Raw genomic sequence first — 24,024 nt, 5'->3', positions numbered from 1 at the left:
GCACAAATGGCAGATGTCCAGCACTTTGATTGCTCATGAATCCAAAAGCATGTCCGTCTTTTAAATCCACACCACTGGATTCTGTTTGCTGAAAATACCCTGTGCACTAAGTTTAGGGTCCATGTGCACTGACTTTTTTGCATTACAATTGACCTATTTCAGCACAGTAAGTCAGACTCTTTCTTTTTCCTTCAGACACCAGGGATTTCATGATGGGCTCCATCAGTGCAGCAAATGCAGAATTTTGTTTTGATGTATTTAAAGAGGTGAAATTTCACCGCAGCAATGACAATGTGCTCTTTTCCTCCCTGAGCATGCTTTCAACCCTGGCCCTGGTGTATATGGGAGCAAGGGGTAAGACTCAATCCCAGATGGAGAAGGTAAGTTATTTACGTGGGTGCAAAGTGACCTCTATTTCTGCTACTTGTAAAATCCCTGAAAAATATTATCCGCTGATGAGGTTCTCACCTGTTTTAATGCACAAGAACTAAGCCAAAGTCACAAAATGGAGAACTGAATTCAGAGTTATATATAGAAAATAATAATAAAAAAGTGTATCTTTTCAATATAACAGGCAGTTGACTTAAACATTAAAAAAAAAATCTCAGGGACCATAGCAAAACAGATTACCAGTCAGGCAATTTTATTTTATGATTTTTAAATTCTGACAGGTTCCAAATAATGTGAGCAGATTTTCTTTTTTTAATATATAAAGAAGATAAATCCCAGAAACACAGGAAGACAGAGTATTTTTAGCAATACATAAAACGTAATTCAATTAATTTCTAGACATTCACTAGAAAAAAAGTCATCTAAGCAAAGAGTGGTATTTACAGTTTCCAAGCAGATCACAGAGGGCATAGACCAGTTGCAAGCTCACCTGTATCTATTTCCTCAGTTAGCATAATTTTTTTTTCCTGAGCCAACAATTTTATCTCAAGCAATGTGTGTAAATCTTGAATTCACATTATTTTTGGTCATGCTTCTCATTTCTACCACTGATATTGTCTCTTGCAGGTTCTTCACTTTGATAATGTTACAGGAGATGGAGACATTACTGACTCCCAGGTAGAGAAATAACTTAATCTTCCTTTTTGTCTTTTTTTCTTCTCAGAGCAAAAGTAGAACTGTTCTGCCTCTCCTTCTGGCAGTTTCAGACCCTGACAAAAACTATGGTAATGACTTCAAACCGAGAGGATCTGTGGAGAGAGAGAAGGAGGGTGTAATTCACCTGTTTTTTAACAAACAGGAAGACAGCAGGTTGCTTTTTTTTTTCAGCAGAATAAGTAATGGCATGGGGAGAATGCTTTGGGCACCAGGGTGCCTTCCCGGGCAAGTGCTGCTGGGGGATGGACTGTGAGCAGGGCTCAGCACCCTGAGCCAGGGTACAGCAGTTTGATTTTCAGCTGGGCAGGAAGATGCTGAGCAGAGAAGACTCCAGAAGTCTCAGTGACAGGAACACAACAAATCTTATAAAAAGCACATTTCAGGGGGCTTGTCTTGACAAGGATGAACGTGCCAGTTCAATGCACCACCACCACCACAGCACCAGCTGTCCCAAAGGTGACAGTGTGTGGAGGAAGACTGCCCTGTAGCATGACTCTTAACTGAAAGGAACAATACTTGGGGATCTTATTTCCTTATGCAATCTGTCTTCTTTTTCCATGTCATCACCTCAGTGTGGCACTGCTGAGTACATCCACAAATCATTCAAGGACCTTCTCTCAGACATCAGGAGGCAAAATGCTACTTACTCACTCAGGATTGCTGACAGGCTCTATATTGACAAAACATACCCTATTCTTCAGGTGAGTTACATTGTGAACTGACTTCCATGAGATTTCCTGTCAATCCCCTATGACTCTGCCCTAGAGATGCACCACCAACAGTAGCCCACTCTGTTGGTGAAGAGGTGGTTGTGGGCCATGAGGAGAACTGGTACAGAATGAGTTTGGACCTTTCTGTGACTGTTAAGTGAAGGCAAAAGGTATAATGGCATAAAATATGCCTATGTTACAAATCACGGGGAGTAATCAAGATTGCTGTTAATTTACTAGAAAAATGGCTTTTAATGAAAAATATAACTTTTAAGGGAAATTTAATACATTTTATTACTTGAAATAATGGAGACCGCAATTGTCAAATTTGGATTTTTTCAAAGCCAAATACGAAATCTTCCCAGTGAAAGGAAGCTTTGCTTTTGAAATCTAAGAATGTGAGAACACAGTATTCAAAATAAAGAGAGGAAGGGAAGGAGACAAACATTGTCTGTCCTTAGAAACGTGTTAAACTGAAACTGTTCCAGTAAAACAAAGAAAATATATCAAAATTTTAACTTAGAACCCTGTGTCATCAAAAAGTGCCAGACCTATATATGTGAAGCAGTCTTTCTTGTACAGCTTTAAGATTCAGTTACGGGAAGATAGCTGTGACTGACATCTTCAGTGTCTGACACGTTCAAACCCAGGACGTCGCTGTTCTTTAAACCATTCTGCTTTATTTCATAATCTTGTGTTACACATCCATATAATTCCAAGTTCTCATCAGTCTGACAACTGTAACCCTTCTTCTTATAGGAATACATAAAGTGTGCAAAGAAATTCTACAAAGCAGAACTGGAAGAAGTTGACTTCAAAACAGCTGCAGAGGAAGCAAGACAGCTCATTAATTCCTGGGTGGAAAAAGAGACAAATGGTAAGGACTAAAAAATGGGTAGCAGGTATTTTCCCTCACCTACCATAAACTATATCCTTGTCTCCCTCTCCTCATAATCTCTAGAAAAGGTGGGTCAAGCAAGAGCAGGTTGCTTATTGCTATGAAAACAAAACTCCACAAAGCAGGAACCCCCACCCTCACCCCCACATTGCAGATATTTGTGCACACCAGAGGAGCTGTATCTTACCCCTCTCTGCCCTGTCTCTTTCTTGAAGGACGGATCCAAGACTTCCTTGTGTCAGACTCTGTTGGTCTGGATACTGCACTGGTCTTTGTGAATGCCATTTACTTCAAAGGGATATGGAAAACTGCATTTAAAGAAGAACACACTCGGGAAGAGCCTTTCAATGTGACAGAGGTAGGAGGGCACAGACACACTTCTGGCCAGGGCAGCTGTTGGCTCACACAGGCAGCAGTCTGGGTGTTACAAATACATGTCACAGGTTGGGTGATTAGCTGAGTCCCTCATTGTCGGTGCCTGGGCCTAAACCCAAGTAGTGTTCGCAAGATCTGTGTCTGACCAGGCTTCCAGGGCACACAAGTAGGCAAGAGAGGAAAATGGAGACACAGGTCTTCTCCAAAGGCAGCGTGATTGAAGATTGAGTCCTGTCCTTTCACAGGCCTTGTACATTTGTCTGACCAAAGGAAAGAATTGCTCCCACATCACATCATCTCACATTTCTGATTTTGCAGCAAGAGAGCAGACCCGTGCAAATGATGTGTCAGAACGGCACCTTCAAAGTGGCAAGAGTGGCTGAAGAGAAAATTAAGATCCTGGAGCTTCCATATGCCAGTGGAGAGCTGAGCCTGTTGGTGCTGCTGCCTGATGACATCTCTGGCCTGGAGCAGGTATGGCCCTGGCAGGGCAAGCAGAAGATTTATGACTTCAGTGGAGCTTGGCTGCTGTCAGACCTTTTGCTGACCGTTGACATCCCAGCTGCCCACACCATGGCTGTGCTGGGCAGGCAGGGGAGCACAAAATCTGCCCAGGTGCTTCCAGGTGCTCAGGCAGAGCCTCTTAGGAGAGTCCTAAACTGAGTTTTATAAGATGAAGGTAAAGCAGTGTAGGGCTGCTGCAGCCCTGCAGAAGAGGATGTTGCTATATGCACCAGTATCCATCAGGTATTAGACGAGGTAGCAAGATTTTTACCACTCTGAGCAATTTCAAATGTTTACTAAAGAAAAAAAAAAATCATCCTAGGGGAAATAAAAAAGGAAAGTGATGAAGAAAGCATTCCAAGAGCTGACTAAAAGGAAAATGAGAAAAGTAACATTAGAAAGGAATAAAGTTGAGGAAAGGGATCAATAAAATATCTTCCAAGGGAAACAGTTCTAGGGCCCATATTTTTTTAAGTTTTCAAAACTGTATTTTTACAAAAAAAAGATTTGATCTGATTAAGAAATTTCCAGAAGAAAAAGGTTTGAGGAACTTCCTCAAGACAGTTGAGATACTCTCTGTAGTCAGGAGGAAGCATACAGGATAAACAAATGCATTTGAGTATACGTATCAGTTCTATTATGGACACAAAGTAAATGGAAAACAACTGTAACAGGTGGTAAACACAGCTTTTAAGGCCACAGAACTTTTGTCTCAGACATTTCATTCCCTACCTCTCTTTGCAGCTTGAGAACAAAATCAGTTACGAAAGACTCAGGGAGTGGACCAGTTCCAAGGTGATGGAAAAGAAGAGAGTGAAAGTGTACCTCCCACGCATGAAGATTGAAGAGAAATATAACCTCACATCTGTCTTAACATCCTTGGGTATGACCGACCTGTTCAGCCCCTCGGCCAATCTCTCTGGCATCTCTTCAGCAGAGAGCCTGAGGATATCTGAGGCCATCCATGAGGCGTACATGGAAGTCACTGAAGAGGGCACTGAGGCAGGTGGCTCAGAGGTTGTGACTGGAGACATCCAACATTCCTCTGAGTTTGAAGAGTTTAGGGCTGACCACCCATTCCTTTTCTTGATCAAACACAATCCTAGCGACATGATCCTTTTCTTTGGTAGATATTGTTCTCCGTAAAGAGAAAAGGGCTGGAAATAATGCTTATGTTCCCCTCAGAAACAGACCCCCTTTACTCTAGTATTGTAGTATAATCTTATCTCTTCACTGTCTCTAAGTAGAAAGCCTTCAATATCTAGGGAGATATTCCTGAAGAAGTATGTGACTTTTCAGATCTTTGGGTGCAGATATTTCTGCTTACACAAGTTGTACTCAGGACTTATATCCAGGAATAAATGAGAATTTCAAGAAGAAGCTTAGAAGTATCTTCCATTGTGATTGAATAACTTAAGATTCAGGACCAGTGTTTCGATTTTTGTGAGAAATTCTGACACTGATATTGAGAGTCTGTTTTTTCTATAGGAGTTCTCTGAAATAAACACAGCTTGCAGAATAATCCTGTTCATTTGTTGAACCTGTTATGCTACCATCCTTGAATTGATGCCTGGACAACTTGAAGATGAAATTCTTAATTTCAGCAAATCATTCTTCTTTGAGTAATGCATTTGTGCTTCTTTTTGCTGCACATACTGTAAGGCTAAGGTCTCTTGTTCTGAGGGGGCATACAGAAAGTTTACCATTTCCTCTTAAATCATCATCTCCAAACGCAACACCTTCCTGACTGATACAATTTCCCATCTTCATTCCCATGACACGTCATTGATTTTGTGAATGTCAGTTGTTGGTCCTTCTATTTATTCTAATAAAAGCATTGCAAACTAAACATGTCTCTACCTGTTCTGGGTTACTGCACCACACAATCAAAATACATGATATAGTGGGTCATGATTATTGACAGAAGGGGTTTAGACTAGGATTTAGATCCTATTTTCAAAACCAGAATGTACCCATATATGAAGTCATTAAAGAACTTCTCTTTTTTTTTCTAAAATTCTGAGTTTAAGCAAAGTAAGCCCTACAGCTCCTATTTCTACCTTGAGCTTATCTCCATATGACATACCAAATAACTCAGTTTTTTAAAATCTGCTATTGTATTTCCAAATAGTTTTAAAAGATTTCCTTTTATTGCTGTCAGTAAATATATTGAGGTGATGCCTAAGAGATACAACTTCAAGAACGTGAGAAAAGTCTTTTTCTTAAAAGGTGGACAGCTTCAGCTGTCTAATACCCACAAGAAACGTGTGAGGAAATCTTTGTTACTTCCTTTTGGTAACATAACCCCCTAGAGATATTATTTGTTATTTCACAGTCTTTAGGGGGAAGGTTCTTCAGGTTGCAGTTTATCCAATGGAAAGACCTATCAGTGTTAATCACTGACTTAAGCAGTCTTCCTTCTACTGGCATATGTGTGCAGAACTGCAAATCACAGTACTTAAAAAGTGTTTAAAAAAGGGAGACACTTGGCATTATTTGGAGCTGTCTCAAACATTTTCAAAGTAAGTATTAAATATTACTTGAAATGATGATGCTGACTACAGGGAAACACATCTTCTTGGCTGCTATGAGGCCTATGGGAGAACGGCAAATACTGGTCTTCCCTAGAGAGTTACAAGGGATCAGGTATGGTTAACACAAGTATTCAAGCAAAAAAGTATTTCTATATATATATGCAATTTCAAGGTTTACTGTGCATATCATGTTCTGCTTCCCTTATAGTCTAAAACAGTAAACAGAGTTTTGCTACAACTAAAACAAAAAAGAAAAAGGCAGGATTGATTAAATACTGTTCTAAGGAGCAGAAGGTGAAAGTTTATAAACAATTATAAATCTGTTATTAAACTGAAACAAGCATATCTGTCACTTTGCACTTTCTAGGAACAATGAAAATAAAATTAGTATTTATTATATGATATAACATGAATATAAAAATAACTATTCTCTTGTTTAATTGTTCCTTTGTTTGATGATTATTTTAAAGAAAAGAAATTGAGAAAATCAATGGTAATGAAATAAAATGAATGAAATGGTATTTGGTTTCCTAAAACTACACATGAGAGAGGCCCATCGAGCGTCCTCACTGTGAAACAGAGCTATTTGGCTCATTTTACATGGGGCCGTTAGGTGTCACTAGGGATACAAAATGATGTCTCAAGTCTTCTGACAGACAGACATCTGTTGAAAACTAGGTTTGGGAGCTTAATGTAAATTTCAATTTTGTTCTTAATTTTTGGGTAAGAAGATGATTATGATCAATATACTGAAAATGTAGACCAACGGCACCGTGCCTGGAACCCAGTAATTTTTGAAGAAAAGGACAGAAATATTATTTGGTGAAAGATTAGAGGCATTTTAGGATGTCTCTGTCCTGGATAAAAAAATACCTCAGTCAAGCACTGGAGTAGGGATAGAGCTATTTGGTTTATGAAAGAGAAAACATCCTCCAAAGAGGCTAAAATGAGAGGTAAAAGTGCAGATTCAGCAAGGCTGAAAAAGATCCCTGTATCAATGGCTGAGCCCAGTACTGTGCTTGTGCATTGCTGGTCTGGGCCAGCAGGACCTGCTGCAAAGGCACTGCCAGGGTTTGTGTGGCTGCTGCAGCTCCCATGGGAAGCAATTCTGGAAAGAGCAGCATGGAGGGTGTTACAAAAGGATGAAGGAAGAGCAGCTGTGTGGAGAGCAAACACTGCCTGCTGTTTCCCAGCTCTGAAGTCCAGCAAGAGTTCAATAACATGAATCCCAGATCCCACAAAGCTCCCACAAAGTCTAGGTATTGTCCTATAGTTCTTTTTATTCCCTGGCAGCATCACTGAAGTTGGTATGTCAATAAACTGCCATCTGTCCGTTTGCTACACTCCATTTTCACGATGTGCCATGTTGTTCTGGATTTACTGTACTGCCAGGGGTCTGTGGAGCAAAAACAGATACATGCACAGGACAGCATTTGAAATGCTGTGTGAACTAAGTGTGCCTTTCCTTCTCATGTCATTTGGGAAAGGGTTGGAGAAGACTTATCTTCCCTGCCCTTTGGGGAATATAATTTTCTGAGACCATTCCACATCCTTCTGCATCTATGACTTGCGAGAGAGGCCTACCTTCTCGTAAGCAAACCAAACCCATGGTTGAAGGCACAAGATTTAGCAGGCATTATGCTGTAACCACAGTCACTAGAGGAAGTGCAGAGAACCTCCTGGACTCCATGGCAAAGCTGTCCTGGGTTCCCAAATGGTATTTGAGAAAGCACAGCATGCTGAATCAAACTGAAAGCTACATGTCTGCTAGAAAGGCTTTGACACAGAGCAGGGCTTTCTGTTTCTTGTGGCTAGTGAGCTAAGATTTATCAATATGGAAAAGGGACAGCAGAGAGGGGATTGTCAAAGAGCAGCAAGGGTGGGGCTGCTTGGCAAGGAAAGGGGATCCAGGGCAGGAGGTGACAAAAAATCAGAAAGGCAGGGGCTTTCCCCATAAGATATTGAATGCTGCAGTTCCCTACACTGCTGCTACAGTCCAGTGATTCCCAAACAAGCCTGTGGTGATGAGGTAGGTCAAATATCAAGCCTACAGGTTAAATCCATAAATCAGAGTCTGTAGTGTTCCTGACCAGAACGTTATTGTACATCGAGGAGTTAGTGCCCACATAAAAATGGATCGGATCAGGCTGATCAGTGTGTGCAGTTTTGTGCTAAGTTATTCTGCACATACTTCTCGGTATCCAGGCAGAAGTTCAGCACTATACAGTGCTGAACGTATCATGTGGCTGTGGGCTAAGCTTCACCTGCTAATCATAATGGAGAACCTCACAGATGATGCTACCGGCGTATCCTTGTCTTTATCTTGAAGTGAAGCAGCATTTTTCTGTATAAGTGTATTTTCATTCATCAGTAGAAATGATAAACAGAACCTACCTATAAAAGTGTAAAGATCACACCACCAGTGAACCTCTGCATGCATGGGATATGCACAGTGTGCTGCTCCCTGAATAAAGATCCATCCAATGCTGCACTGCTTGGGGATCTGACCACTGGAAGGGACATGAATTTGTCTATGCTATCTCCTTTTCCCCTCTCATGTCATTTCCAATAAAATACAGTTTAATAATTTCCTTTCTAGTAAGTTTTTTCTAATAATTTCTAGTGTCCAAAATGAACACTTGGAATGGTGAGTTACAGTGTCCATCTCAGTGAGGTTCATGGCCAGGCACAGGCATGCAACACAGCAAGGACAAGAGACTCACAATCAAGAGACTCAGTTTAAATTCTTCTCTTGAATGAGGAGGATGTAGACCCCCATGGAGGACAGATTTGACACAAGCAGTGCTCTAATTCAAGGCTTGGCAGCAGCTTCAGATGTGCCTGAGCTCATGTAGTCAAACTTGTAGGGTAGGGATGAACGTTCTCCAGAACAGAGGTTTCTGAAGTCCTGAGTGTTACAGAGGCAACGACAGAGGTTGGCTATTTGGTATATCTTCTAACACAGGAACTTAATGGTATTAAAAGAGGTTAGTAGAAAGCAGTTAAAAGAACATCAACACATAGAGGTAGCTGACAAGAGGTAGCTGACGACAAACAGCTGAATGATGGAACTCATGATCAAAGAATGCTGGAGATGATAAAATTTTACATGATTTTAAAGGGACACTGAACAAAACCAGGGAAGAGAAATCCATTGAGAGGAAATAAATATACAGAAAATACTACCAGCTATTTGAGTTCCAGGACTGACAACAGCCAGTGTTAGGACCCTGAGAGCACAACCAGCTTCGGCAGAAGATTTCCCCAACACCCTCTGCAAATGGGTCTGGAGCCTGTATTGGGCACTGGCACCATTTGAGAAAGGAGGACATGAACTGTCCTTGGCCAGTTGCAGCAGACCGTGTAACGAATGACAAAAACTCACTGTATGCCAAATCTCCAGTTAGAGGAGAGCATACAGCACCTCTGCTCGAGTGTAATTAAGGAAGAGTGGACAGAGAAATGGGACAGATGTGTTTGGAGAAACAAAAGAGAGAAGACGTGGATATTATTAAGAAGGGGATGTTACTAAGAGCACAGCTGAAGGCACACTCTTGGGAGTCACCTCTGGGGCACTGCAGCCACAGGCAGCTCAGGCTGGGGCAGTGACACGCCAGAGGGACTGCAGCCTGCTGGTCACTTATGCTAAAGCAAGGACATCCCTGTGGAACTACAGCCCCTGAAGCAGACTAAAGAACAGGATAAAAGTGAGCAGCAACAGCTGCCAGAAATAGAGTCATACACCAACCCTGACCTCTTCCATTATCTCCTGCTTCATCAGAGGGACTGGAGAGCACTGAGTGTAACAAGGAAGCCGAAACTAGTAAGCATAGCTTGTTACATTGGTTTTGTCAATACTCAAATCAACAACAAAAATTTTATGTTAATCAGCAAGAAATTAGGTGAAACTCCCCAGGTCAAGGCTGTTGCCCATGACAGAAGCCTGTTTCAGCCTAGACATAGCACTGAAGTACACTGTAAGTTCCTGTCTCCGGTTCTGCCTCCTGACAGACCTCAGACCCAAGCCTCAACTCCAGGCCCATCTCTTTTGCTCATAAGTGTATGACAGAGCTCTGAGTGCACTAATGAATTTCTAATAGTCCTGCTCAGCCATACCTGGAGCCTCTCCCACACCTGTGACCGCAGGAGCTCTAAGCTATGTGCTGGACTTTCAGTTCCCCTCTGTATTACATCAGAGGTGTGTGAGTCTGCAGTTCAAACACAGCTGTGCCCACTCCTGGCCAAGGACTCCTAGAGTGACCGTGGCCCTGCCCTGTGATCACTGGACCCAGACCTACCTCTCCTGTATGAATTGGCTTTGTAGTCAATGTTTTCTTTGCTCCTGCCTCATAGCCATGACATTACCTTATGATCTGGAGTGCCCGTGATCTCTGGGCCTGCTCTGCTCAGCTGCTGAGCCCTGGCTGGTGAGGCTCCTGCACTGCCAGCTGTGGCATCCCCCTTGACTCCTGGTTCGGTCCTCCTTGGGAAAAGCTGGCCCTTGCCGCTCCCTGACAGTGAGCTCAGTCCTCCCTGAGCTCTTTGCCAAGCACTGAGGAGCCTGGGTCTCCAGTCACACAGGGCCTTGTCCTCACAAACCTTCCTGATCTCCACAAAGCACTCACTCATTACTCAGGGCCAGGCTCCTGAGTGAACCCTCTTCCACCCAGCCAGACCATCCTTCCTGGCTTTCTCCTGACAGCCTCTGGGGCCTGTTGGGGTGGCCTGACCACCTCACTCAGTTCCCTACCTCTTGTGCCGTGTCCGTTTCCTATCCACTGTCCCTGTCTCTACGTCCCCTGAGACAGCCCACTAACAGCCCTCAGCCAATGTGTCCCTCTAAAGTGAGTCCCTGCCAAGTGCAGGTCTCCCTATGGAGCAAGAGCACACTGTCCTCAGAGGGGAGGCTGCTGGTCTGAGCCCTGAAGGCACTAGAAGCCCTCAGTGGCCCTGATCTTCCATGGGACCTGTCCCACCTGCCCAAAGCCCAGGACCTCATATGAACCCCCAAGGGGCCATTAGCCCCTGCCCCAGTGGCACCACATCAGGGGCTGTTCTCCTGTTCCTGCCTGGCCGTGAGACTTCTTGAGACCAACTTGTGCACTGATTTCCTGGCTTGAACTTGAGCCTACTCTGTCACCATTGACCTGCCTGGTAGTCACTGGATCTGATTGCAGCCCTCACTTGTGGAGAGATTTCCCAGCTCGATTTTGGACATGCCCTGTCACTATATTGGCTCATGTTCTGAAGGCTTGGTTGGACCTGTCACCCTTTCAGGGTCTGTCCTTTTCTCTTGCTCAGGTGCTTGCTGGGACCTGCTCAGTGAGCCTCCTATTCCACAGGGAGCAAACTCTCATTGCTCCCTAACCCTAGGCTCTGTAGATGCACCATGGCCCTGGTTCTTCTCACAGCTGTGTCCATGGCTGTTGATGGACATTGTGACATTTGGTTCCATTTCCCTGTGGTCAGATATTGTGCTGTGGCATCTAACAGTGAGGGCACTGCCCTCCCTGGGGGCTGACTCTTGGCTCAGCTCACTGTCCTCATGGAGCAGCCCTGCTCCTGCTGCTTCTGGCAGTACAGCCAACTTTCCACCCAAAATATTGCCTGCTTATTCAGACTATAGCTCTCCAATGTGACTACAAGGATATTCTAGGAGATCATCCTGAAGGCCCTACTGAAGTCAGGTGTACAATATCCTCTGCACTCCCTTTGTTTATAGAACAAGCTGCCCATCCTAGAGGCCAATAATGTTGGTTAGGAGAGATTTGTCCTTGGTAATCTGTGCTGGCTTTCCCCATCATTTTTTATTCCTTCGCATGTCTCAAAATGTTCTCAGGAGGCTTTGCTTGGAAGCCTTCTGCAGGGATTTGAAGTCAAATACAATTGTACACCAGGGTGTTAGCGACCCACATAGTACCTGGCAAGAGAAGGCACAGGCCTGAACTTGCCGAGTGTGTAGGTTGGCTCCCCATCCTGTGCTGTCCTGCACATTGTCTTGGGCTGCAGGATGACCTTTGTGTGCAATCAGAAGGGAGGAACCTGTAGGTAGCTCCCACTCAGCATGAGTGACTGCATCCCCTTTTCACGGCGATTCCAACAGCAGGGAACAAGTCTGTTGGTTTAGGGACAGCTCCACAATGAAATGCCTGGAAGAGGAAAGGGCAGCGGAGCTGTAGCTGCCCTCTTTCTTGGGACAAGCATTGTCAAATAAGGATGTGTGACTGAACTGTTCATACTGCTTTGCACAGCTGTGCTGGACAGGACAACTCATTGTCAGCTGTCCCAAGTAGTCTTCCAAGTGCAGGAAGGTTTGCTTACTCTCTCTAGACCCCATGTCAAGCAGACTGTACAAGACCTTTTAGTGTTGATGCTATGCTGATAGTCTGCTCTGATGCAGTTTTTAATTTGCTCTTGGGTATATTCCGTTGCTTAAAACTGGCTTTGCATTAACTCCTGGTCTGAGCACAGAAAACCACACCAGACCCCTCAGAAAGAGCACGGCTTGCCTTTATCATACATTATCACAGCAGAGCTTATTATCCTCCACACATTTGCTTATTGTGGGTGTGTTCTGAATCTGAAACTCCAATTCTTGGGAGAGAAAACATGATTTTTGTGTAACTTATGGAACAAAACTCTGCATTAAATGCAAACAACGCTGTTCTGCAGGTCTGGAACCAGGACACTATACAGAAGTCAAATTCACCAGGTATAAAAAACCACAGGGGTAATTTTTATTCTATTCTTTCAGTGTGATGATGTGAAAAAAATGATTACTGATAAAAGTGCAGCTTCTTCCTGAATCTGTTTGTAGGTCCTAAAATACAGGCTATATGTCATGAGCTGGACTTGTGATACAGGTCTGGACACTTCTGTAATTCATGTATGGCAGACCAGACTAAGGGAATGGGAATCACGGTTGTGTAGCACAGAGTCTTGAAGGACATTTGAAAAGCAGATTTCACTGAGTTAAATACCCTGACCAGCTCTTACATGCAGCAGTGGAAGACCAGTGTGGTAGAACTAAACCCTGATGAACACAAAGTGGTCCTGAACAAAAAAGGGATAAAGAGTGAAAATAGTGGCATAAATCTGAGATGCACTATAAACAATGTGAGAAAACAGCTTATTTGGTGAAGACACACAGGTTTGAAGAATCAGAGTATGTCACATTGGAAGGAAACTATAAGGACATTGAGTTCAGCTCTCTGCTCCTTGCAGGACTTCCTATAAATAAACCATATGACTAAGAACATTGTCCAGACACTCACTGAACTCTGACATGCTGGGTCCTGTGACCACTTCCCTAAGGAGCCTGTTTCAGGGTGTGACTGACCACCCTCTGGATGAAGAACATTTTCCCAGTGTCCAGTCTAAGCTTCCCTTGATGCAGCTTCATTCCATTTCCTCGGGTCCCATCACAGGTCATCAGAGAGAGGAGATCAACACCTCCCCCTCCACTGCCCCCATCGAGGAAGTTGTAGGCTGAGATGAGATCACCTCTCAGCCTTCTCTTCTCCAAGCTGAACAAGCCAAATCACCTCAGATGATCCTTGTAAGTTTTGTCCTTGAGGCCTTTCACCATCTTTGTCACCACACTCTTACAGTGTGATGTCCTTCTTACATTGAGGTGCCCAAAACTGCCCCCAGCACTCGAGGTGAGGCCACATCAGTGCAGAGCAGAGTGGGAAAATCATAGAATCATAGAATGGTTTGGGTTTCAAGGGACATTAAAGATCCCCCCCAGGGTCAATCACCTCCCTCAACTATCTGGTGATGCTGTGCCTGATGCACCCCAGTATGTGGTTGGCCCTTTTGGCTACCAGGACACACTGTTGACTCATATTCAACTTGCCATCTACCCAAACCCACAGATCTCTCTATGGAGGGCTGTTCTTAACCTCTCATTCTCCAATCTGCACTTGCAATGAGGATCAGCCCATCACAGATGGAGAATCTTGCAGTTACTTTTGTTAAATTAAATACATATGGTGACTGCTGAGCTCTCCAGTCTATCCACATCTCTTTTTAAGACCCTTGAGGGAGTCCACAGCTCCTCCTAGTTCAGCATCGCTGCCATATGCCCACTTTGGCACGTTCTCTTCATCTTTTTCATCATCAGCTTAGAAGGATAACTGATAATCATTATTTTGTGGGCACAAAGCTTCAAAGGAAAGCAACGTGTGATACATACCCTGTGACTTGAGGTTGAGGCACACCTCCCACTATTTAATATGTCAGGTTTTCTTCTGGCTGCCTAGCACTAGAAAGCACTTCTGCCTGTCCTGATGTCTGTGTTACCACCTCATGTCCTGAGCTACACACTGACAGGGAACAATTCATCAAGGGGAATGTAGATTTATATGGCACATTTATTTTCACAAGAGAAAGCAGACTGAGGCAAAGAACACTGGACTGCCTAAACTTTTGGCAGCAGTACAGGAGCCTGCTCTTCTTATCAGAGATCACAGTTATGTCCCATATATTCTGAAGAATTATGTTGTACAGACTTTGGGATCTCCCTCCTCTCTTCCCCCATTTCCCCCCGCCCCCCCCATTTTAGAAATCACACAGTGCTTTGCAGAGGTCAGAATGATTTCGTAACTGTTTGTCCATTCTATTGTTTCAATACAGAACAATAGCTTTTGTAAGTGAAATGCTTTTATAACTGAAATATATTTGCTATTGTATATTATGATTGTCCCACAGACCATGAACACTCCTCTAGCTGGATTTCACCATTCCTCCATCATCTGTCAGGCCATTGAGTTACTCATGGAAGATCTGAGAGATACAATGCAAGTGCATACACAAATACATTTAGAACTGACTGTTTTTTACTTTGTCTAATTATGGTCTGCTGTTAACCCCTGAGAATAAAACACTTCGCTATAAAACCACACTCATACAAAGAAAATGTTTCTTTTTTGACTTTCATCTCAATTGTTTTTGTCACATGCACCCTTTTTTATTTCCCCAGTTTTGTTAGTAGAATAAAAGGCTAGGTCCTGTTCTCCCTTCTATTCTGTCTAGCATGGCCGCATTTTGTGCATTCAAAAAGGATCATCTGAAAGAGAGTTCTGGTCTATTACTACAACCATAATAATAAACTGACTAATTACTGACATATTGCCTAATAACTGCTAATTATGTGTGACATCACTAAGGTTTTCACATTTTTTGTTTTTACTGCCATCCCCCTATCTACTTGCAAATGAGGCATTATTTCCTGGCCTTTTCTCCAGCCCAATGGCCCTGATGTACTGGTGAAAAGCACTGTAATACAGAATAAAAAACTAATATTTGTTGCCCCTTTCATCGAACATGAACCCATTGAAGCAAAAAAGTGACCTAATACCATTAATTTATTTTTATGGTGTCAAAAGTCAGACTTCTGAAGGGCAACAATGGGTGGGTCACAACTCGGACTGTATAAATTCCCCAGGGCTCAGCCAGTATACCCACATACAGCTGGAAAGCTGTATTGTCTTTGGTGCTGAGGCTTGAAGGTAAGCATTTCTCTAGGAAAATTTACCTTTTCACTCTATTATTTCTTGTTTCTGACTAAACTTAAAAAGAGATAAGTTATTGTTTTGTGTTTGATATTTTTCAGGACAGAATATTTACGTGATATTCTCTACAAATATTACCTGTGTATATGCATTCTACACTATTTTATTATGTGGAAAATCTGAATATTTGTGGCTTTGGGGAGATTTTTAAGTTATTCTTTGTGGTTAAAATATTATTTTGTGCTCAAAACATGATTTTATTTCAGAGCATCTTATCCTCCCATTCAGTATCTTTTAAGGTTGATTTTGACAGACAAGTAATAAGTTTTCTTGCTTGACCTCTGGTTCAAAAGAGTGCATCGAGAGCAGAACTGTAGCGTTAAGTGAATTTGCTAAGTTTATTATAGTGTGAAATTTCTCTAAGAGTTGCATTCCTGAAAAATACGGTTGGTGAACACAAGACAACATGGAAAGGTGCATGGGTGGACAGATGTACAGTTTTTAAACAACTTATAAAGTTGGGAAAGTGAGAGAAATAAGTGTATGTCTGTATGTGTATATCGAAGAGGACAGTCACAAAACACTTTGGTGGAGCTTAACACTACAAAGAGAAACTTGAGAGCCCAGCATTTAGCTCCTACCTAGGGGGCTGGATTTTGAAAAACAGCAATTTAATTTATCAGACAGGTTATAATCTGAGAAAATAAAGCATAATTAAGCAAAGCAAGCTATATCTGAAAGCACAATACAATGAAACATGAATTTTGTGCATCAGTCTTGCTCCTAGACTAGGTGACTTTAGATGAATCGTATTGCCTATAGATGCTTCCATTACTAAAACAAGTGTAAAGCTATGGGCCTTTGAAGATCTACTGACAGTAAGTACTGTGCAACAAATAGATACTTTACTACATCTACTTACTTTTAAAAAATAAAAATGGCCAGCCTCTGCTTTTACCTGTATCTGTCCAAACCTAGAGCAAGTATAATTTGCACTTAAATTTCCAGCTTTGCAAGTATATCAAAGAGATAATATTTACTTGTTTTCATCAAGCTACTATGAAGTACTTAGGAATTCTAGCTCTCAGTGAGTGAAAATAAGTACAGACAATTGTTGTTTGACTGCTTTGAAAAGGTAAACAGAAATCACACACAGATTCCAGACCTCTGAGGAACAGTTACAAAAAAGGTAAATGTATAGAAATGCAGAAGGAAACAGATTTGTGAAAACAGAGTTTCTAACATGCAAGAGAGGTGACATAGCAAAGGACATGTTAACATAGAATGATTTCCAAACTACTTGTTTATATTTTATTGCCTGAAAACTCCTATTAAAGTGTGTGTGCTGTGTGTGCATGGTATTCCCACCATTACATTGTTATTGTATTTCTGCTCTTTGCTCCAGGCACTGCTGTTGCACAATGGGCTCCATCGGTCCAGTGAGCACGGAAGTTTGTTGTGACATATTCAGGGAGCTGAGAAGCCAGAGTGTCCAGGAGAATGTCTGCTACTCCCCTCTGCTCATCATTTCAACCCTGTCCATGGTCTACATAGGTGCCAAAGATAACACCAAGGCTCAGATAGAAAAGGTGAGACTACATTTAAGGATTTAAACCCTCCTGCTGCTCAGGATAATGTTGCTCGGAGGCTAAAAAATGTGTGGTGTCACACATGGTGACACTAAAGCTGTGGCCACCTCAAACTCCCATAGTGTTAAACAAATGCATCAGCCTGAAATCTTGAAACTGGATTTAAATTTTATCATTGTTAGCAGTAGAATTCTCAAAGATGAAAACACATTTGAGTGATCCTTTGTTTATATAAGGAAAGCAGACAAAATCTCTAGGGAAAGAGCCAAAACATATTCCCAGACTGCAAAGTGTTTCATGTGTTTCCTACAGCTCTCACTATCTTGAAAGAGAGTGGCTGGCTTGTTGCCTATAAGAAAGTTGGTATTATTGGTAGCGCACAGTGGAGCTGAATCCTAGATGTTCAATAGAAAAAAGGATCATCTAAGCAGGCAACAGTAGGCATGGCTATTCAGAGATGGTACAGACAGATTGCACTTTTTGAGTCATGCAACTTCTCTGTTAGTTAATAGGTTTGCTTCAAACATTATGTGTTAATCTCAGTTGCATAACCTTTCTGTTGTCATACCAGTTATTTCAACTACTGTTTTTCTTAATTACAGGCTATCCACTTTGATAAAATCCCAGGATTTGGAGAGAGCACTGAATCTCAGGTACAGAAATAATTTCATCTCCCTCTCTATGTCAGTTTCTCCTGGGAGCAAAAACTATCAGATAAAGTAGTCTCTTAGCAGTTCCAATCCTACTCCAATGTGCAGCTAGCACTCCTCATCCAGCATTTGGGAAACACTTCATTCATAAGAATGGACAGGGGAGGAAGGTAAAAGAGGATTCAGAGCAAGCATAAAATGAAACCCATCACCATAATATTGGGCCAATAGGGGGAAATTGTAGATATTTGTATGATTAGGGCAAAGTAGCTGGGTGCTACTGGTTAAACAGGACTGGTTGGGAACAAAGGAAAGCCTACGTGATCTGCTGGAGCTAGATTACCATGGCAGGTAATTAAAAGCCCCCCCGCCCCCAAAAGGTATGAGGAAATTACAGTAGAAAACCATCACCTAATTGTATATACTACAAAATTACTACATCAGCATAGGATGAACAGTTTTATAAGAAGAAGCATCTGAACTACTCTACTCTTTCCATATAGGATGTAATACCTCCTCATTATTAAAACCAGGATAAATCATCTATCTTTTTATTTGTATTCATGTCAATCAGTGCGGCACATCGGTGAGCATCCACACTTCACTTAAGGACATCTTCACCCAAATCACCAAACCAAGTGACAATTATTCGATCAGCATCGCCCGTAGACTTTATGCTGAAGAGAAATACCCAATCCTGCCGGTAAGTTGCTCTAAGATGTGATCTGAATGTCAAAGCTGTAATTTTCTGTAATGCAAAAAGCACTGTAAAAAGTCCAGGTTCTGCTAAAGAAATTTTCTTCCACATGGAATGATTCTCTCTATCACAGCCCTAAACCTTGGGAGCCTTGAGAGAAAATGTGACTAGCCAAAAAGATGTTTGTGCAAAGTACAATAAAGATCCAATCAGGTTAAGGTATAATTAATAAAGGTAATTTTTGTTGGCAAGAGATTAACTCCAACTCTTTTCTCACCTTGCAAAACAAACCTGAAAAATAACTTCAGGTTCTCAAAAATATTGCAAGGCTTTCCATTGAAAGGAACATTTAATTTGAAATTAAAGGAAAATACCATTGCAAAAATTAAAATTTTAAATTGGGCAAAATGAAAAAAACCCCATACTTAACTGAAGTGAATGTTGGTTTTGGATCAAACTCAGTTCGGGAAAACATTGATTAAAATGTTAAAAATTGCTTGAAATTGTGCATGTGAAACCTTAAGATGCTTATAAACTAGCTTATGGTTTACTGATTAGCCTTAATAAGCATATTGCTCATATCTGTTAATTTCACTCTTGCCTTTTGCATTTGCAAAATGCTTTGACATTCTGATCTGAAAATGGCATGCTCTTTCTTTGCAGGAATACATACAATGTGTGAAGGAACTGTATAAAGGAGGTTTGGAATCTATCAGCTTTCAAACAGCTGCAGAAAAATCCAGAGAGCTCATAAATTCCTGGGTTGAAAGTCAGACAAATGGTAAGAGGAAGCCAACTATCAGCATAGGTATTTTCCCTTCTGCCACCATGTTTGAACAACATATGAGAACACTTAAGTCAGGTGCTGAAAAACCAAAGCCTTTCCCTCTGCTCCTTCTCCTGGATAATAGATAAGTTTCCAGATACAGAACTAGCATATAACAATTTTTTTTTCCTCAGACACACTCCTGTTAGAGGACTCTCTCTATCTGTAGAGGCTTTGTAGAAATGTAATACTTCCATTCCTGATAAAAGGGACAGTACTAAGATATGCTTTGTACACATTGATAAATTGTTTGACACCAATGTTTCAACTTTTGTTTGAAGCAAAAAGTATTAAATGTTTGGTTGGGAGACCATCCTGGGATAAAAGGTTCCAATGGTTCTTCCTGTTGTCACAAAATACACTCATTTTGTAACAAGTAAATCTCTGGCTCTTTTATCTCTCACTATAATTCTTTATAGGGAGAGAAACTACAGCCATTGTCAACGGCAGTAAGAAAATCAACCTTGGAACTACAAGATAACAGCTACAAAACCAGAATAATGTCCCTGCTACACCCTCCTTCCCACAAGTCCTGTACCCTCCATTTAATGTTGTAATTGCCAAGTAAGATGTGTTATACACAGATACATTATACATGTTCTTTCTTCCTATGCATTCTTGAAGGGACAATCAAAAATATCCTTCAACCAAGCTCTGTGAGTTCACAAACTGACATGGTCCTGGTCAGTGCCATTTACTTCAAAGGATTGTGGGAGAAAGCATTTAAGGAAGAAGACACCCAGACAATTCCTTTCAGAATTACTGAGGTATGTGGGCGTACAACACTTTAAAGGTGTCACCTTCTAGAATTTATGAAGGGAGTAGACAAGTTGTTGTACAATCTTCCTGAAAAAGAGCAATTATCAGCTTTAACCGTAAGTAGGCATTTCTACACTCTAGGAACAATCTTTGTGAAAACTGTATTGTTTTCTTCGGTTTTGCAGCAAGAAAGCAAACCTGTGCAGATGATGTCTCAGATTGGTACATTTAAAGTGGCAGAGATCCCTTCTGAGAAATGTAGGATCCTGGAGCTTCCATATGCCAGTGGGCGGCTGAGCCTGTGGGTGCTGTTGCCTGATGACATCTCTGGGCTGGAGCAGGTATGGCCCTGGCAGCTGGGTTTCAGAAAACTACAAACATGGTGAAATTTAGGTGCTGAAAAGCTCTTCACAACAAAGTTATCTTAAAGCACATCACCAGCACAGACCTGAATATTGGCAACATGGGATTGTTGCATAGAGGCATGCCGCTGTCTCAGTGGTCCTGCAAAAGATTGTGCTGAGGATAGATTGCTAAGCAACTGCTTTAGTGGGTAAAATTTTTGTCACTGCAGAACAGATTCTTCTCAGATAAGAAGCTGCTACTCCAGCAGCTTGACCCCCACAGCTTTTATATCTCAATTCCTGCATCCTGAGGAGCTTCCTGAGAAGTTCATATTAGCTCGAGTATTTGTAATTATTGAATAGTTTGACAGCCTTCAACATGCTTCCTTCATACCTTCAAAAATTAAACTATCTAAAAATTGAATATGAGGGGTACTGGAATGGTTAAAGCAATGTCAGAAAGTAAAACTTACATGACATATTATTATTGATATGGACAGAATATGGGCATGGGATATTGTCATTGGCCGGAATGCAGTTTGAATAGGAACAGTTATGTTATAAATCAGCATTCATTGAAATGATTGCACACTAACTTAAAGAACCTAAATTATAAAAACAAAGAGTCATTTGAACACAGCTAGATTTCTTCAGTAGTAACTGACAGCTCACTTATTACTGATGAAATTTAGCTGGGTTCAAATGCCTCTAGATACTGCAGGTATTAGTAATTGGTTACCATTAACATTTCCTTACTTGGAGGTCTTAAATGTAGATAGAGCTTACAATTCATAAGCACAGAATGATTTTGGAATATAGTTCTAAAGAAAAGAAGATAAATAGGCAAGATCTTTGGTGAAATTTGCTGAGTAGCCATCTAACTAAGACTATTAATTTGCAGTAAGCCTATTAAAGAAATAGGAAGCAGGACAGAGAAGAGAGAGTCATGGTTTGCTTTCCTCTTCTAGACACATGAATCTGTATATATCCTGAAAATACACCATGGCAAGAGCAGTCAGTTTAATGGTACTGCATTGCTACAAAAGAGGTTGTGCTCTCATCCCAAAGATCTAATTTGTTTGTTTCCTTGCAGCTTGAGACCGCAATCACCTTTGAAAATCTCAAGGAGTGGACCAGTTCTAGTAAGATGGAAGAGAGGAAGATTAGAGTTTATCTCCCCCGCATGAAGATTGAGGAAAAATATAACCTTACATCTGTCTTAAAATCCTTGGGTATCACTGACCTGTTCAGCTCATCAGCCAATCTCTCTGGCATCTCTTCAGCAGAGAGCCTGAAGGTGTCTGCAGCGTTCCATGAAGCATCTGTGGAAATCTATGAAGCAGGCAGTAAGGGAGTAGGCTCATCAGAAGCTGGGGTGGATGGCACAAGTGTCTCTGAAGAGATTAGGGCTGACCACCCTTTCCTCTTCTTGATCAAGCACAACCCAAGTGACAGCATCTTGTTCTTTGGCAGATGCTTTTCCCCTTAAAGAGAGGAAAGCTGAAAGAGTTTCTGTCCCTCACAGCAAGACCTAAAGTGCTGCAGTATCAAGTGTAAAAAGAAACACAGACTTTATCTTTCATCCATATTTTCTAAAACCAGAAGGCTTTATTTAAAACAAAAAAAAGGTTAAGGCAGAGAAATTATGCCATGAAAACAGCCTTTGCCTTTCCTTTCTGCAGAGTATTATTATTTACTCATGGATGTTCAGGGATTAAAATTCTGACTTAAAGTAAGCATGGGCATTAACAGAGATGCTCCTGGTGCAATTTAACAACAATAGTGCCAAATCATAACACTGAAAAAACACAACACCTTTTTTTTTGAAAAAAAAATGCGGTCTTCTAACTAAGCCAGGTTTCCCTATGGACAAATTTTATGGTGACTCCTCTGGAATAAGTCACTCAAAATTTCCTAGATTAAACTCTAAACTACCACCAACCATACCTACTCTGACAAAGCAATTGAGTTTTCTTTCTACTCCTGATACTGCAATGCTCTTCCTCACTTTCTAAAGATGCATTTTAGGAATTTTATAATTCATATTTCTTCTTAAGTCTTTGTGGCACAATCATCATGACCAAACATGGCAGGTTGCTATTCAAATTTTCTCCATATATCCCTGCATAAATGGGTCTTGTGGATGTACACTTTTGCTCCTTTAATCGTAATAAAAATTTATTTAAGCAAATGCATTTCATTTGGAATATTTTAAGTACACCTAGGACAGGGTAATCCTGGTTATATGTACAAATCTGGGGCTTTGGGCAGATGGCAAGCTGGACATGAGTCAGCAGTGCCCTGGCAGCCAGTGGGGACAACTGTGTCCTGGGGGGCATCAGGCACAGCATCGCCAGCCAGGCAAGGGAGGGGATTGTCTCACTCTGCTCTGCACTGGGGCGGCCTCACCTTGAGGCCTGGGGGCAGTTTTGGGCTCTACAATATAAGAAGAACATCACACTGCTGGAGTGTATACAGAGGAGGGTGACCAAAATGGTGAAAACTCTCAAGGGCAAAACTTACAAGGAGTGTCTGAGGTCACTTGGCTTGCTCTTCTTGGAGAAGAGAAGGTTGAGGGGTGACCTCATCACAGCCTACAACTTCCTCAGTGGGGCAGTGGAGGGCGAGGTGCTGTTCTCCTCTGTCTAGTGACCAGCAAGAGCATGAGGAAATGGAAAGAAGCTGTATCAGCTGTGAGGAACGATCACATTAGGAAAAGTTTCTTCATCCAGAGGGTTGGTCGCTGGAACAGGCTTTCCCAGGGATGTGGTCATTGTGCCATGTCTGTCAGAGTTCATGGAGTATCTGGACAATGCTCTTAGGCATATGGTTTATTTATAGATAGTTCTGTGAGGAGCAGGGAGTTGGACTCAGTGATCCTTATGGGTCCCTTCCAACTTGAAATACTCTATGTTTCTGTGATTCTTCTATTTGAGTTGGTGCAATGATTTCAGAGAAGTGAGAAATGAGAGTCTGTCTTAATTCTGGGTAAAGATGCAATATTGAGACCAATTTTCTTCCAGGAAGGGGCCAGCATGACCCTTACTCTCTTATGCATGCCATTCAAACTAGTCAGATACAACAATTCCTGCACAAACCATGATTCATCCAGTTTCTCTGAAACAGGAGTTGATAAGCAGTGTGGAAGGCAGCTGGATATGTGCAGAATCTACATGTCACTGAGATACAGCACTGCTGCAGAGAACACAGGAGAAAGGGAAATGTGAAGGTGGTTTTTACTTATCCTTATGGTGTGCTTACAAAGCTGTATGGGCTTTTATTCAGAAGCTAAAGAGAATAATCATGCTAGGAGATGGGATGTCTACGGCGAGTTACAGTTTTTCTCTGGATTTAGTTATTCATCTCTTTGTCACTGAAGAGAGAAAGGAAACAGAACTGTGAGGAACTGTCACAAAGAAGTACCAGGAAAGTAAAACAGAAAGATTTTGGAGAGTGCAGTTGCTGCAAGAAGGCTATGCTCTTTCCTGATTCCAGTAGGTACAGCATAGCACCAGT

At 41.7% G+C, this 24,024-nt stretch overlaps 2 protein-coding genes across 2 annotated transcripts; both read left to right on the top strand.

The window, feature by feature from the left end:
• The first annotated feature begins 212 nt into the window (after window positions 1–212).
• Window positions 213–4,740, top strand: LOC125329146 (ovalbumin-related protein Y-like). Its single transcript, XM_048310610.1, has 7 exons — window positions 213–380; window positions 1,018–1,068; window positions 1,680–1,808; window positions 2,577–2,694; window positions 2,931–3,073; window positions 3,409–3,564; window positions 4,339–4,740. The coding sequence occupies exons 1-7, from the start codon at window positions 213–215 to the stop codon at window positions 4,738–4,740; spliced, it is 1,167 nt and encodes a 388-aa protein (XP_048166567.1).
• Window positions 4,741–15,609: 10,869 nt separating this feature from the next.
• LOC125329134 (ovalbumin-like) lies at window positions 15,610–22,675 on the top strand. The gene is made up of 8 exons (XM_048310583.1): window positions 15,610–15,640; window positions 17,049–17,232; window positions 17,835–17,885; window positions 18,457–18,585; window positions 19,243–19,360; window positions 20,030–20,172; window positions 20,350–20,505; window positions 21,602–22,675. Exons 2-8 carry the CDS (start codon window positions 17,065–17,067, stop codon window positions 21,995–21,997), a joined length of 1,161 nt encoding a protein of 386 aa, XP_048166540.1. The 5' UTR covers window positions 15,610–15,640; window positions 17,049–17,064; the 3' UTR covers window positions 21,998–22,675.
• Window positions 22,676–24,024: the final 1,349 nt, after the last annotated feature.

The sequence above is a fragment of the Corvus hawaiiensis genome, chromosome 1 (genome assembly GCF_020740725.1).
Source record: "Corvus hawaiiensis isolate bCorHaw1 chromosome 1, bCorHaw1.pri.cur, whole genome shotgun sequence".
In the NCBI taxonomy this organism is placed as follows: domain Eukaryota; kingdom Metazoa; phylum Chordata; class Aves; order Passeriformes; family Corvidae; genus Corvus; species Corvus hawaiiensis.
This window is presented reverse-complemented; position numbering and strand designations above follow the sequence as displayed.